The following is a 16,785-nucleotide window of genomic DNA, read 5'->3' on the forward strand; positions in this document are numbered from 1 at the left end:
CAAACTCCACACTGAAAGGCCAAACGTGGGTCCCTTGCGTTCTAAAGTGGATTGTTCCCCCCCAGAGACAATCACATTTAGTTTTTCCCCTCTTTGGAAAAGCCACATGTATTCCATGTTTTATCAGGAGGTTTAAAGAAAGCTGAGACAAGCAGTTGAAATCAGGGCATGTTGCTTGATTATTCATATTTGGCACCAGATGTGTTTCCCAGGGCAGAGATCAACAGCTTGAAGTGTGGCGTGAAATCTCGACGCAAGATGTCTGTAGAACAGGGCTGTCAAACTCATTTTCACCGGGGGCCACATCAAACCCCAAAGGGCCACATATAACGGTAACAGTGTAAATGTAACCAAATGTAATGTAAAATGTAATGTAAACTACTCAATGTTAAATAACTGTGAATGTATTACTCATTCAAATCCAAAATTATACATATGCATTCCCATCTTTCTTGAAACAGCCTTCCATCTGCATCAACTTTTCTCTTCCTGGACATTTAGGTATCATTTGTATTTTCCATTTTCACTTGAAAATTGCACCGATGTGGATACACTGCAATCTAAAGGCGGGATGCCGTCGCTTCACGCGGAACATGAATTGTGGAAAATATAGTTTATGGTCAATGCACATGTTTGACTTATTTATTTTAACACTATCAGACCTTTTAAGGCGTTCTCGCAGGCCACATAAAATGACATGGCGGGCCACATTTGGCCCGTGGGCCTTGAGTTTGACACATGTGCTGTAGAAAGAGTGATATTATTTGTCAGGTGACATAATCATATTCTTCCTTGAGTTGGAAACTCCTGGGGGAGTCCCCTGACCGGATGTGACGTAAATGCCGGAAGTACGCATGCCTGCAGTCTTGTATTTATCAGGTTCAGAGGAAGTTGAGTGCTGCTGCAGGGATATTTAGCCGGTATCGCGGGTCACAAGTTCTCACCGGGTCCGTGTGTAACCGTGTGTGTACACACAGATTTCGTTGCTCTTCACTCATCGTGAACTTCTTTCTGCACTTTAAGACCGGAGACGACGTCATGGCAAACTACCTGATCAACGGACAAACCTGTTCTGCTCCACCGGATGGATTAACTGGACAGCAGCTCTTTAACTCTGGAGACGGGCTCACATATAAGTAACCTGCCACTGTTTCTTCCCTCCTGTATCCGTGTTTGTGCAATGTATAGGTTCGTATGAGCTGAGGAGAGGGACAAGAATTCATTTTTATGATCGTAATAAAAAATAGAATACAATGAATCCCCCCCACAAAAAAAAAAAAAAAAAAAAATCAGAACTTTGGGCTCAATATTTTGAGTTAAACTTGTGTTTTTGTCATTTCAAAACCTTTGAATATCATTTGAAATCAGTAGAAAGTACGATCAAGCCATGCAGTGAATGTGTCATGTTTTTATTTCAATGATTGATAAAATTTCAAAACTTCATAAGGGGCAAGGTTCATTCAACTGTGTGATTTAACGCGTGTTTTAGTCATTGCAAAACCTTTCAATCCCCTATGAAATCAGTACAAAGTACGGCCAGGCCATAAATTTAATGTGTAACGTTTTTATTTTCATGATTGATGATAACATTTCGACTCCTTATTAGGTCTAAAGTTCATTTAACCAATGTTAATTGTGTGATAAGCTTAACTTAATAACCATGTTCTTAATATCCACAAAGGAAAAAATGTCGCTTGAGAAATTCAGTAACATACATTGAAGTCACAACTAAATTAGGATAGATCCTGAATTACAATCTATTGTAAATAGGTTTTTTTGGTAAGTAAAGTAAGTTATCATACATGCAGTGATCCCAGAATGAATGAATGAATGTGTGTGTGTGTGTGTGTGTGTGTGTGTGTGTGTGTGTGTGTGTGTGTGTGTGTGTGTGTGTGTGTGTGTGTGTGTGTAAAATGCAGTCTAGTGCGTCTTCAGCGCACTACTGACATCATGAAGTTTGCCCAGGATGTAAACATCGGCTAAAAATATGTCAGTGGATTCCCTCGGTAGATAATAGGGACGGCATTTAAGCAGCAAAAACTCCATTCTGGTGAAACATGCTTACTTAAGGTCTGCACGTCTCCACACCACGTGTTTTTCACACTTCAGTTGAAAAATATCAAGTCTGGTTGCTACAAAAAGAATTGACAAGGGTTGACCATGACCTGGATAACTCAGAACCTCCAAGGACATCTCTCTTAAACTGTTAGGTATTCCAATTAAATTTGATTAAAATGAATGGCTACATCTTAATTGATAAAGCATACACAGAGAGCTGTCACATGCTCTAACACGCTGCTTTATGCTTGACTTCTTTTTTTGCTCATCATCATCATCCCATATTCCCCAACACATACACACAAACACACCACCAAAGCCTTGTACGCAACATGGTGCGTACAAGGCTTTGTTGGTGTGGCATACCTCTCAGCAGAAACATTTAATGTGTTGTCTGTAACAAGAAGTATTTTGTGGATTCCAGGCCAATTTTTCCTAGACACTCAGTGTCGTTGCCAGATATGTGAACCACTTGTTATTCAATACTATTATCAGCTTTGAATCAAATTTTAGGTAAATCAGGTACGTATGTCCATTTTTGTAAAAATGATGGTAATTATTTTTTTAACAGTTATTTTACTCATTGATCTTCACTTTAATTCTTTGTCAACCAATCTTTTTCTTTTCTCTTTCTCATTGATCTTCACTTTAATTCTTTGTCAACCAATCTTTTTCTTTTCTCTTTCTCCATAGTGATTTCCTGATTTTACCAGGATACATTGACTTCACAGCTGACCAAGTGGTGGGTGAGGATAAGAAGCTGGCTTACGTCAGTCAGCTGATAAAGTCTTTCAATAATAATGATTACAGACACATCGTTAATGCTCTGACAGTGTGACATTATAACATCTTAAGAAGTGATATTTCATTGGCCAAGTCCAACTTGGATTCTAAGGGAATGTAGATTTGTATTTCCAGTTGTGTTGACACCTCCCTGAGCATAACAACCCTTAAACCAAGTTTCTGCAGATAAACTTTTCCATTTACACAATAAGCCACCATAACCTTGACCCGCCCAAATACCTGGCAGTTTTATTCGGAAACTCCCCATAGGTCATTAGAACTTAAGAAGCCTTTCGGATGAGATGAGATGAGAACAACTTTATTTATCCCGAAGGAAATTGTTGGGTGGAACGTCTTCAAGTGAAGAAATTCAAGGCTGGTTGTCCAATTGACAAGATTTGATTGCAGTTGACAATGATCATAGAGATGTTTGGCCTGTTTACCGTGTATTTTCTTTCCTTTAACAATAATTGGAAATTCCAGGATTAAACCGGCACTGAGTCACCTCCAAAATAAACCAAACTTTTCCTAAGCAACAGGAATGAAATCATTTTTAAATGAGCCATAGCTTACTAATAAATGAGTATACACCTGATAGAATTAAGTTAATAAATAAAATAAACTACAACTGGATAACCAAGAACATCACCTAAACAGAATCCACCCCCACCCTCAGGACCTGTCATCAGCACTCACCAGACAAATCAGAATGAAAACTCCCTTTGTCTCCTCTCCCATGGACACTGTGACAGAGGCCAACTTGGCCATTGCTATGGCGGTAAGAAACACACACTCTTCTATTTGTTTAACAATGTTTCTGCACTTGACACATTACCCTGATTTTTCACCTCTTCCCTAGCTAACTGGTGGCATCGGATTCATCCACCACAATTGCACACCAGAGTTCCAGGCCAATGAAGTCCGCAAAGTCAAAGTAGGGATAATATTGCTGCATTTTGATTGTTTTCCATTTTTTCACTTATCTACAAGGGCTTAGATGAAAGAGAGATTCACATATGTATTTTTTTTTTATATGTATTTGTATCGTAGTAGTTTAACCTACTAACTTTGTGTTGAATGTTTCACTACCCTTTGTCATATGATCTCTTATCTGTTATACCAACCTTATTGTAGTTAGATCCAGTAGAACTTGTTTTTATTACTCCCCCTTCCATTGCCTCCTCCCTTCATCCTCCCCTCCTCTCTCTAGCGTTATGAGCAAGGCTTCATTACAGATCCTGTGGTGATGAGCCCGAGTGATCTGGTGCGAGACGTCTTCCAGGCCAAGGCACGCCACGGTTTCTGTGGTATTCCCATCACAGATGATGGCAAAATGGGAGGCAAACTGGTGGGCATCATCTCGTCAAGAGACATCGACTTCCTGAATTCCGAGGATCATGAACTGCCACTCAGCCAGGTGGATCACAGTTAGAAATAGAATTAATTGAACATTTTTTGGGTTTATTTTTGTATATTTAAGGAAAGTCAAATTTAGCATGCATTGCTATAAACATTACCTCATTTACACATGATTACTGTATTCTTTAGTGAATGCAGCCTCAGGGCAGCATGGTCCAGTGTCTCCTGAGCCAGCCTCGGGGGGGCACGGGGCAGTGTCTCCCTGAGCTGGTCCCAACTGCGGATAAATGAAGAAGGTTGAATCAGGAAGGGCATCCGGTGTAAAACTTTTGCCAAACCCAAACATGGGAATGAAACCTAATATTCTTATACCAGATCAGTTGAGGCCCGGATAAACAACGACCGACATTGGTACAGATGGCCTACAGGGTACCAGTGTAAACTGGGCTACTGTAGGTCAAAGAAGGAGAGGAAAAAGGCATGTTTGGAAGCAGAAAGAGAAGAGGACAGTCAACAGTCTGTGACTGAGAGTGGGGACTTTGAATATCGGGACTATGACAGGAAAAGGTAGAGAGTTAGTTGACATGTTGCAGAGAAGGAAGGTGGATATACCATGTGTCCAGGAGACCAGGTGGAAAGGTAGTAAGGCTAGAAGCTTTGGAGCAGGTTTTAAGTTGTACTATCATGATACTTACAGGAAGTGAAATGGAGTAGGAGTTATCTTGAAGGAGGAGTTTGTTAGGAATGTTCTGGAGGTGAAAAGAATGTCAGATAGAGTTGTGAGTCTGAAACTGGAAATTGAAGGTGTGATGCTCAATGTTGTTAGTGGCTATGCCCCACAGGTGGGATGTGAGTTTTAGGAGAAGTTCTGGAATAAGTTAGATGAAGTGATGCAGAACTCTGAAGAGAAAAGCAAAAGGAAAAGACTGTATTTTGGGGATATTCACTCCAAGCCTCAAAATTCTATATTACGTTAATAAAGACTGACAATACAGACAATTCTAATATTTATTCAATATTAATAAAAATGTTTTTTTAATTGGGTTTAAGGGTATGTATAATAACCTAGTGCAAAGTAGGTTGTGTGTGTGTGTGTGTGTGTGTGTGTGTGTGTGTGTGTGTGTGTGTGTGTGTGTGTGTGTGTGTGTGTGTGTGTGTGTGTGTGTGTGTGTGTGTGTGTGTGTGTGTGTGTGTTCACCCCTTTTCTTTTGAAAAGTAATGAGTAATTGAATAATATGGAAATATGTCACCTTTTAAAAATCTGTGGAACATGTACATTGAAAAGTTTGTAGATGCAGATGTAGATTTACATCTGTGTTTTTCTTTGTCCAAATCTTATCAGGTCATGACAAAAAAGGAGGAAATGGTGATTGCTCGTGATGGAGTGACACTAAAAGAAGCCAATGAAATACTCCAACGAAGCAAGAAAGGTGAGATTTGCCCCCTGACAACACTGCCACACTTTTAAATGAAAATTATGGCTGCAACTTTCGTCCATTTTGATTGTCAATTAGTTATCAACTACTCCAGTAACGAGTCAGATAACCAATTGCATCAAAACTGCTCTTATCCTTTTAGTTAGTGTCTTTAAACTATCATGATTCTTCACACATATAACATAATCATCATATAATAATATTGTTATGTTGGCTTAATGCTAAGACAACTTCATCTACTGAGATATATCTAAACCTTTCTCATGAAGTGATTGTGCATTGATGTGGTTTCCGCATGGTGTGTGAGGTTCAGCTTATAAATCTTGCATTTGGTGGTTTTCTTGGTGTAGTATGAAAATTTCCCAAAACTTTGGATCATTTGCTGTGTGTTACCATCATGTCAGTAGCTTCCATGCTGCTGCCTCCCCTTCTGTTCCCGTCACCACTGTATATATGCTGTCAGTGTGTCAAAGAGTTAAAGGAAAAGTAATAGGTTTCATTCTTGACTAGTTCAATTGGCTATAGTGTGACATTTTATTTAGCGTGGCTTTGCATACACACCCGGTGACGTCCATGGTTTTAGCATGGTCTTAAATACAGTTAAATTCATTAAAAGTCTTAAATGCAATTTTAGCTGTAGCTGCTGATACACACACACACACACACACACACACACACACACACACACACACACACACACACACACACACACACACACACACACACCACACACCACACACACACACACACACACACACACACACACACACACACACACACACACACACGCACGCATGCACAGCCAAGATACTACCACACACATTGCCCAATGACAGTTGTAACATCCTCCACCATCCTGTGACCATAAGTGCAGGACAAGTGGTAGATAATGAACGGTTGTTGCAATGCGAACGTGTTCAAATGTTGAACCGTGTGTTCCTCCCACAGGTAAACTACCAATAGTGAATGAAGAAGGCTGCCTGGTGTCCATCATTGCTCGCACAGACCTGAAGAAGAACAGAAATTTCCCTTTGGCCTCCAAGGACTCACATAAACAGCTCCTGTGCGGTGCAGCCATAGGCACCCAAGATGGTGACATTTTCCGATTGGAACTGCTGGTGCAAAGTGGAGTGGATGTGATATTACTGGTGAGGTATTACATCAAATGTCTTGAAGACTTGGATAAGTGACTGCAAATTGGGCTGGCTAACATAAATTGATATTTTTAACATATATTGTTATATTTAACAAGTTCATTGATAATGCACTGGAATATATTTTGCTAAAAAAATTATCTTAGTTCATTCATTCTTTCATTAATTCTTTTCATCGGTTCATACATTTACTGTGACCACCATCGTAATCAATCAGTCACAAAAGGTTTTGTAAAATCACCCAAAAATTTTAGATTATTGTAAAATTTTCCTAAACTGTCCCAAAATTTAGAACCTCGAATTTTGTATTGATTGTATCCTTGCTACCACAAGGACACATTGTGAGTTGTGTACCCCAGTAAACCAGTTGTTTTGGCTTCACCAGAAGCCCTCCACTGTGTCAGATCCACAACAGATTGTTCCGGCCTGGTCATTTACTTGTTAGCAGTTCAGCTTGATGATGAAGACACACTTGAATCTGAGGAAAAAGATGTTTATGCAGGGTGGTCATTGCAATCTCCCCTTATTGGAAGAAGGATGGAGCTCATTGGAGAAGTCCCTGGTTTTTGAAAAGTTGGACATTATTAAATTATCTCGTGCTCAGGTTCAGCTGAAAAGCACCTTAACACCCAATTATGTTGTCAGGTGTCTCTATTTTAGGTGAGGTTGACCTTGCAGCTGACCAAGATGTGATGAATGGGGAAGGATGAGTCCTCTCCAACCCTGAGATTGAGACACCATTTGTTTTATTTTTCTTTATCTGTGTAATTTCTTTATTATTTTTGTGGAGTGCTGCAGATTAAATTACTGAGGATAAAATATATAAAATTTTGTACGGATTTATATATTTTTTGTGGTTGTTTTTTTTTTTTTTTTTGTCCCTCCAGGACTCAACTCAGGGTAACTCGAGCTTTCAGATCAACATGATCAAATATATCAAAGCGAAGTACCCAAGCTTACAGGTCATTGGTGGCAATGGTAACTACACTCAATGCTCTTATACTAATGCAAAGTACGAAAAAGAATTTTGAGCAATCTGTATTTATCATCCCAGGAGGGAGGGACTAGCTTTTTTAAATACATAAACACCCATCAGTCTGTTTGCTTCATATTTAATGGGAGAACAGAGTTCACAAACCATCAAGTTACCTCTGACAAGATATTAGCAGCATCACATTTCACCGTATAAATAAATAGCAGGTTTGGAGCTGAGAGGAGTTGCTAACAGCCTGTCTGCCTCTATCTACCAACTTCAGTGGTAACTGCTGCTCAGGCCAAGAACCTGATTGAAGCTGGAGTTGATGGACTAAGAGTCGGGATGGGCAGTGGCTCCATTAGCATCACCCCGGAGGGTGAGTAACCAAATCTTTGCTTTGTGCTTCTGCCTACTGAGAGTGAACTTCTGTGCATTTTGTCCTGTTTTTTGAATAAAAATGTAATGGCATCAGCTCCAAAGTTTGTTTCCCCATTCTGCTTAACTGATCCCTGGATAGTAATGAAATTACAAAGTATCTGAATGATACCAAAGTACCTGAATGACAGGCTCATATTGGTGCACAGGTCTTTTGTTGGTGTGACCTATTGTCATGTGATAATTAAACAGGACTGTTTATCTAGCATCTCATAAAAAAAATTGGCTTCTGGTATTGTTTGGATGACGTTGGAATTTCTGGCCCTTCCTATTAAATCCTTCACTAATTGCAGGGAGCGGATCACTGATCATTTATTGTAGCAGCTTGAATGACATGGTCTATTGTATTATCTTGATCTTGATTCAGATGTATAATTGAAGGTGCATTTGTCATTGATTGTCATGGTAAAAAGTAGAGTGAGGTTGGTTTTTATTTGTATCTGTAACGCAACAGGTATAAGTCTCAATAAATATGAATATTAATATAAATTGGCAGACAATTAGAAGGCAATTAGAAAAAGCAAAATACTAAAATAAATAGACAGCAGAGAGAACAACAACAGCAATAACATCAAGGAGAATTAACAGAATGGAGAAAAAAAAGACAGTAAGGGTGAAAATGGACAATCAAAACTAAACAACAGCATAGAAAGAGTGACAATAGCAATGACAAGAATAAAATAAACAAAACAAAAAAAATAGTCTGGATGCAAGTGGGCGGAGACCAACAAGGATAATTTAAAAGAAAAAAAAAAAAGAAGAGAGAGGAGGAGGGCTTGCCATCAATGTTAACAGGAAATGGTGCAACCCCGGCCATATCACGGTGAAGGTCTTTGTGTGCGCCCCGAATGTGGACCTCATGGGGGTTGGACTTCGCCCCTACTACCTCCCATGTGAGTTTTCACACCATCCTGGTGCTCGTCTATGTTCCGGCCGCAGCAAGCACTAGTGATGTCATCCACTTGGCGATCTCAGACTTGCAGACGCGCCACCTCAGTGCTCTCATCCTGGTCAGCGAGGACTTCAACAACTTCGCCCTCACTCCCGTTCTCCCCACCTTCACCACCCAATACGTAAACTGTGCAACAAGAGGGAGCAAAACCCTGGACCTGCGGTTTGCAAATGTGAGGGATGCATACAACTCTTCCCTCTCCCCCCTCTGGGCAACTCGGACGATAACCTGGTACACCTGAACAGCGCTTACACACCAATGGTGAAGTTGCAGTTGACCAGCACCAGGTCTGCAAAGATCTGGCCCAAAGTCACAGAGGAGGCATTGCAGGAGTGCTTCGATATCACCAAATTTTTGAAAAGGACTGGCATCGAGGGCCTCTTTCATTGCTTAACAGACTACATCAAATTCTACGAGGAAAACATAGTCCCATCCAACATAGTCCACTTGCAAAAGAGGCGTGAAGAGGTAAATAAATAAGTCCAGAAACTAAAGAGATAGGAGTAACAATACTAATAACTGCGACAGGCTGCCATCTTCCAGCGCCATCTTGTAAAAAACAAATAAATAATTTTTATACACACACACACATTCACACACACACGTATGTATGTGTGGATATATATATGTGTGTGTGTGTGTGTGTGTGTGTTTATATATATATATATATATGTATATGTACACACACACACATATGTATATATATATGCTTGTCCTGTACCGTTTTCTGGATGGGAACGGCATCAGCAGGCTGTTGCCCGGGTGGGAGGGATCTGTTGCAATGTTAGCCTTCTTCTGCATCCGGGCATCGTAGATAGAGCCTACGATAGAGAGATAGGCAGGCAGGCAGCTAGGTAGATAGATAGATAATCTGTCCCTCCATTTCTTGATCACAGTCTTTGTTAATGTTGTTAACTGTCTGGGTCAGGCAGGTGGTTCTATTTTACACTGGAAGAAAGAAGTCTGAAATAGTGTGATTTACTCAGTGAAAGAAGCTGTATAGTTTAAAGACTTTGCTATAGTTGTATATATTCATTTTCTTTTTTTTCTATTAATATATTATAATGGTAAATTTCAGAGCGTTGGAGTTTTTGCCCGCTGATGCTAGGGTTTTTAACTTCCTCATTTCCTCTCCGATTCAATGAACCTAATGCCACACTTTGTGATGATTGATTTTCATACACTGCTTCCTGAGAGTTTCCACCGACATGCATGTCTGTTTACAGATTGTTTTTATTTTGGTTTGAAATTAATAATAATAATAATAATTTATCCTTTATTAATTCCCATGGGGAAATTGTTTCTCTGCTATTAACCCATCACACTTCAACACATCAGGAGGAGCTGGGACTTGAACCAGGAATGTTCGGTACCAAGAATGATTGCTCTACCTCTAGTGCCACGCTGCCCCCAAATTTAATGTTGGTTTGTCAAAAAATTAAGTAGCTGCTGATTCTTGCAACATGTCATACCTTTTTCTTGTAGGGGTTAAAGGGTTAAAGAAATAAATATCCAAGAAAGTTTCCTCTTTATTTAATCAATTTCAGTGAATGATGAATTGGTAGAAAACGGACAAATACAAAATGTTGACGATGTGTAAGCTTCACAGGTGTATTTCCAAGTAAAAGACTGGTTGCATGTCAAAGCATTGGACCAGCAGTCATGAGACCAGATCCAGTATGTTAATGACTACAAACTCCTTTATGTGGGCCTATAATTGAACCACGCCGCTCATCCTGACAGTGTTGGCATGTGGTAGACCTCAAGCCACAGCTGTCTACAAGGTGTCTGAGTATGCCAGGCGCTTTGACATTCCAGTCATTGCTGATGGTGGCATCCAAACTGTCGGCCACATTGCCAAAGCCTTGGCACTGGGAGCATCGACAGGTAAGGATGCAAAGTACATGTCAGCGTGATGATCATAGTATAACAAATCTGTTAAATCTGACACACAGACAGTGCTGGAATGGAAAAGCAGATTTTCTAATATTAGCTTCACTTAATGATTCACATACTCTTAAGTTAAACCAACCCTCTAATGAATTATATGTCATGTTGTTTGGCACTTGACTTTACTTTCTTGATTGTTGCATAGTGATGATGGGCTCTCTACTCGCTGCCACAAGTGAAACTCCCGGTGAATATTTCTTCTCTGATGGCATCCGGCTTAAGAAGTACCGTGGCATGGTCTCCCCAGATGCCATGGACAAAAATCTGGGATCCAAGATAAGATACTTCAGGTGTTGAAACGCTCACAGACGAACTTATGAAGTAACAATGTTTAAATCAAGGCCCTGTTTTTTTGTTACCTGAGTCAAAATAATGAGCACAATAACTGATAATTATTTTTTATTATAAACATGACATGCAAAATTATAACAATGTTGTGGTTCAACAGCATTTTTTTTTGGTTTTTCAGAATATCAGATAATGTCAAATATCAGGCAAGGGTAGCTTGTTCCTTCACATAGACTAGGGGTGTGCAATTATTTTGGCTGGCGGGCCACATCTCTTTCATAATTTATATGCACAGGCCAACTAGGTTGCATGTAAATTGAACAAAATGGAAAATGTAATTGAAATATTTACATTTTTTTGGCATTTTATTTCAACATTAAAATCATAAATGATCATACAAATGTACCAACATTATTTTGTATGTAATCATCCATTAAGATAGTCAAAGAAAATAGTTTGACGGGCCGGATAAAAAAGCAAAACATCCCAGATGTGGCCCACAGGCTGTAAAATGCCCAAGTCTGACAGACAGTTCCTTTAAATGTATTGTTTTCAGCATAGTGCACAGTAACTCAAACACTCACATTAACATTCAGTAAAAATCTGTGATTTCAGGATTCCTTTCGTCTCATTCAGACTTATTCACCAAGGTGTTGATACAATTAAAAGTATCTTATACTAATTACAACAAACACTTTTTCTTTGCATGAACAAACGCTAACTCCCACAGGTTTGCTGTTACTGTTTACAGCCTATTGAATCAATTCTGGTGTGGCTGCAATAATTTTTTAACATATTCTTAAATGTGATATGAAAAACAGATGGAAATACCAAAACCAACCTTGACACATAGTCAATTGGCATTTGGAAATCAGACCAGAGACTTAAGAGTTAACATTGTTCAGATTTGTTATGTTGCATCATGGCAACCATCTGATTCTGTGCCAAGAAAAAAGTCCATGCAAAAACTTCTGAAGTTAAAGTCCCATTTTAACTTACAATAGGACAGCACATCCCTTGCATTTAGCAGGAGTATTTTTGCATGATGATGGTTGTGCAGGAGCACTGCTGCATGGTGAGAACCAGATTATCAGTTATATCCCTTATGAACCACTAGATGGTGGTGAAAGTGATGTTGAAGGGCAACGCTCTCCAGGAGCATTGGTTACTTGCTGATAATTTACCACATCTCCCAATATCTCTTCCAGTGAGAGTGACAAGATCAAAATTGCCCAGGGGGTTTCGGGGGCTGTGCAAGACAAAGGCTCCGTCCACAAGTTCATTCCCTACCTACTGGCTGGAATTCAGCACTCCTGTCAGGACATTGGAGCAAAGAGTCTCACACAGCTCAGGTTAATTTATGCACTGGCAGACACACACATCTACATACAATTAGCAAGTATATGCAAAGTGTCTTGGTGTAATATAGTTGGATAAATAAAACTGCATGAAGATTTGCACATGCTGGCCTTCATGGTAAAAGTATAGTGAAGTATAGTTCTCACTGCTAACATTAGGAAAATAAGTATCTACTGTATTAAAGCACTCTCAGTGGCCATTTTACTATTATTTGTATTCAAAAAAAGTTATGCCCGAAGTGAAGTGTTACACAGAGACTGAGCAGTTTGGAGACATTCAAAGCAACCCCAGCTATGTGCAGGACGTAATGATCTGCTAGATGTCAGTATGTTAGCATTAACTGCGAAGGTATGACCAAACCCTTTGCCAAATTAAGTCTCTGTGTTGTTTTTCCCTAGTGGCGACATGATTTTTCCTGCTTGACATTTGAGTCAAATTCTATATGCGCATGCATTTTCTCCCCTAAAGTTTAGTACTATAACAAAAATCTGCTTTTCCCTGACAGAGCCATGATGTACTCTGGAGAACTGAACTTTGAAAAGAGAACAGCATCAGCTCAAATGGAAGGTGGTGTCCACAGTCTGCACAGGTACAAACACCCACCCAAAGCTGGAAAAATCATTGCTCTTTTGTTTTGATTCATTTTCTGTCATCCAAAGAGTCCTGAGTTTCATGTCTGTCCACATATTCCAAACTTTTAGTTCCTCTTTACTGTGTCTGTTTTGACATGAAGGCTCCACTCTGCCTGACCAACTCTTCTCTCTCTTTCAGTTATGAGAAACGTCTCTTTTGAGATCCGCCCAGCACACACAGAAAAAAAGGTAGAGACAATTATCTTAACAACATAGTATTTAGTTGTGCAAGCACATAATTTGTATTCACATGATGAAAGTAGCACAGCCATTGCTGAGGGAAAAATATTTAAGGCATTGAAAATAATGAATAAAGTTATATATTTTTTCAAAAATAACAGCTGTAAATTTTTCAATTGTCTCTATTTCACAGAGCACAGTTCTCTGCTGAAGATACAGAAAAGAAATCATATTAAACATGATTCTTCTTTCTATAGGTTTCTATCTTGGCAAAACATTGTATTATTTTCTTGGAATATAATAAAAGTACCACTGGTCGACCTCATAACTAGAAAAATGTGTTTCAGATTGGATTCTGCCTAAATTGTTTGGTCTGCCCGCTCTGGAATGAGAGGTATATATATACACATATACATATATACATATATATATATATATATATATGTGTGTGTGTGTGTGTGTGTATATATAAATAATATATATATATACACACACATAGATATATGTATGTATATATACGTATATATATGTGTGTGTGTATATATATATACATATATATGTATATATATTTCAAGACATGTCAAGAGTGTGTCAAATGGTTCAGTTTTTTGGTTTCACGAAAAATCTGAAAAAAAAAAAGACTTAGGCAATTATTTTAAGTGTGTGTGTGTGTGTGCGTGTGTATGTGTGTACTTAACCTACCTCTCATTCCAGAGCTGTGGGAAGGGAATCCAGGGAAGGGGAGGCGGGAGATTGACAGGCGGATAGTTGCGGCGTCTGCAGCGATGCGAACTCTGTACCGGTCCGTCGTGGTGAAGAGGGAGCTGAGCCAATAGGCGAACTTTCAGTTTACCAGTCGATCTACGTTCCCAGCCTCACCTATGGTCACGGGCTGTGGGTGGCGACCGAAAGAATGAGATACAAGCGGGCCAAATGAGTTTCCTCCACAGGGTGGCCAGACGCCCCTTAGAAATAGGGTGAGTTCGGTCATCCGGGAGGAGCAAGCCGCTGCTCCTCCGCATAGAGAGGAGGCAGATGAGGTGGCTCGGGCATCTGGTCAGGATGCCTCCGGGACGCCTCCCAGGGGAGGTATTCTGGGCATGTACATCTGGGAGGAGACCGCGGGGAGGACCCAGGACACGCTGGAGAGACCATGTCCCCAGGCTGGCCTGGGAATGACCCGGGGTCCCCTCAGAGGAGCTGGACCATGTGGCGGGGGAGAGGGAGGTCTAGGCCCCACTGATCGGGCTGCTGCCCCCACGACCCGACTCCGGATAAGCGGGGGAAGATGAATGGATGGATGGATGGATGGATGGATGGATACTTTCTGTTTTAAATTATTTTTGAACCCCCCTTTTATGCAGTATTATTTTGAATGTTTAAATCAAATGTACCTTTCTTTTTATTTATTGCATTTAATTAAAAATACACTACAAGCAATGAACAGATTGAAGTACTCCCTGAAGCATAATATTAAACATTAAACAGAACTTTTTGAATTCAATTATGCCTTGTAAATGGCTGCTTTGTGCTGTTGGTTGTAAAGTCAATGATCCGAATTAATGTTTTGTGTGCGTCTGCAGGAACTGAAGAATCAGATGTATATTGCAGAGCAGAGGCGACACACACTGCTGAAGGATTTTCAAGACACCTGAAGACTCTTTGTGACTGCAAACCACCAGCAAATTCCTCCTTTCTTTTTTTTCCTTTCTTCTATGCCTCCTTCCACGATCATCTCTTGGCAGAGTTATGCTGACTCTTCCCACTTGCCTCTTTCGCCCCTACATCTGTCTATACTGTGGGAGGTTCACAGAATGACATAGTTGTATCCCTCTCTTTCTCTCCTGTTTATCTCCCATGATTTGGTGTTTTTGTTTTCTTTTTTCACTGATTAACCCAACTCCATAATGTCTGACAGCCATATTTCAGATTTACCGCATTTACTGGATTTGCTGAATCAAATTTATTGTTTTGAATGGTCTATAAAGTTCATTTAGGTGAACAGCCTAAAACATATGATTTAATTATTAATGTGTAGTTCTTGAAGACTGTATAATCTTTGGTAATGAGCAATTTGAAACCTTTATTTTATTTTTTAGGGTGTAATATTTACCAATCTTCTTGGCTATTTACTTTTCGATTCTTCCATCAACCAAGAGAAGTACAAGTCTCACAGACTAAAGCCAATCCTGGGTCAAAATAATAGTATTCTATTTTTCATGAAACAATGTTGACCTTGGAGTCCCATTTTCTCTGTAAATTACTTCTAAAGTACTTCAAAAGATACATGATTTTTCCTTTTCCATGATGCATGTTCATATACAGATGCTGAAGATAAAAATGCAATTGGTGCTTAAATGATTTTGTTGGCAGGGTTTCAGGTTATCCATGTTTGTGTTACTGCTTTTTGTTGTTTTTTTTGACCAGACCATCACAGCAAAACAAGTCCATATGATTAGTACAAAAGAAAAAAACCTTTTAGCCTGCTTGATATCATCAACCCAGTGTGAAATTCTCATTCTCCATCTGATGCTCCCCCTCAACTCGTCACACGATGGAGTTGTTTTGAGGCAAGTGTAATCCCAGCCAGGCAGAAACACAACAGCATCGTCCACCTACCCAGCATGCACACACACACACATTATATGAATGCATATGCATTCACACATTATATGAATGCATATTCACACACATTCATACAGAAGATAAAAATAAACCTTTAATTTTCCTCCCCCACGTCACATACTTTCTTCTGTCCTCTCTCCTTTGATTTTTTGTTTCTTTTCCATTTTCTCTGCCCATGTTGTTTACTATTGATTGTTTCAATTAAATAATTGCAGTACTTTTCAATGGTTGTACGTTAATTCAGTAATAGAGTTACTGAAAAAGTTTTAAAACTGAACTGGGTCTCAAGTGTATTCATTACATACGCACAAAGAAGACGAGCTGCAATGAGGGAGTTTGTGACTTTGGAAAACATTGTGCTCACCTACAACAAAGTCTGAAGGACATTTTGACAAAGGTTTAAAAAAATATAACCAGTCGCCTGAGGGACAAGTCTCTGTCAACAAAGAAAGTTTTAAGCAAAATTTCAAGGCGAAATTGTCCAGTCATCCTTAGTTGTTAAAGGTGTGTCTTATATAATTTTTTTATTCCATGATGATACTTTGTTGTTCATCCATCCATCTTCCTCCACTTATTCGGGGTCAGATCGCTGGTGCAG

At 39.5% G+C, this 16,785-nt stretch overlaps 1 protein-coding gene across 2 annotated transcripts; it reads left to right on the forward strand.

Annotated features, from left to right (window-relative positions):
- The first annotated feature begins 916 nt into the window (after positions 1 to 916).
- LOC147227239 (inosine-5'-monophosphate dehydrogenase 2-like) lies at positions 917 to 16,480 on the forward strand. Of its 2 annotated transcripts, XM_086159743.1 has the most exons (15): positions 917 to 1,136; positions 2,752 to 2,800; positions 3,518 to 3,619; positions 3,701 to 3,775; positions 4,052 to 4,258; positions 5,543 to 5,630; positions 6,585 to 6,784; positions 7,678 to 7,768; positions 8,047 to 8,142; positions 10,897 to 11,040; positions 11,249 to 11,393; positions 12,600 to 12,743; positions 13,256 to 13,339; positions 13,522 to 13,571; positions 15,146 to 16,480. In XM_086159743.1, the coding sequence occupies exons 1-14, from the start codon at positions 1,039 to 1,041 to the stop codon at positions 13,541 to 13,543; spliced, it is 1,545 nt and encodes a 514-aa protein (XP_086015869.1). In that variant the 5' UTR covers positions 917 to 1,038; the 3' UTR covers positions 13,544 to 13,571; positions 15,146 to 16,480. The 2 variants fall into 2 exon arrangements, with proteins under 2 accessions (XP_086015869.1, XP_086015870.1); XM_086159744.1 differs by lacking the exon at positions 10,897 to 11,040.
- The last annotated feature ends 305 nt before the right edge of the window (positions 16,481 to 16,785 follow it).

This window comes from Fistularia commersonii, chromosome 14 (assembly GCF_037954325.1).
Source record: "Fistularia commersonii isolate RoL2024-O1a breed Wild chromosome 14, RoL_Fcom_v1.0, whole genome shotgun sequence".
Lineage (NCBI taxonomy): Eukaryota > Metazoa > Chordata > Actinopteri > Syngnathiformes > Fistulariidae > Fistularia > Fistularia commersonii.

Bases quoted from the DNA above. Each gene is read 5' to 3' on its own strand.
- LOC147227239 (XM_086159743.1), top strand. From the start codon at position 1,039: ATGGCAAACTACCTGATCAACGGACAAACCTGTTCTGCTCCACCGGAT. The intron at 4,259-5,542 runs GTGGATCACAGT...AAATCTTATCAG, and splicing joins ATGAACTGCCACTCAGCCAG to GTCATGACAAAAAAGGAGGA. The intron at 7,769-8,046 runs GTAACTACACTC...TACCAACTTCAG, and splicing joins ACAGGTCATTGGTGGCAATG to TGGTAACTGCTGCTCAGGCC.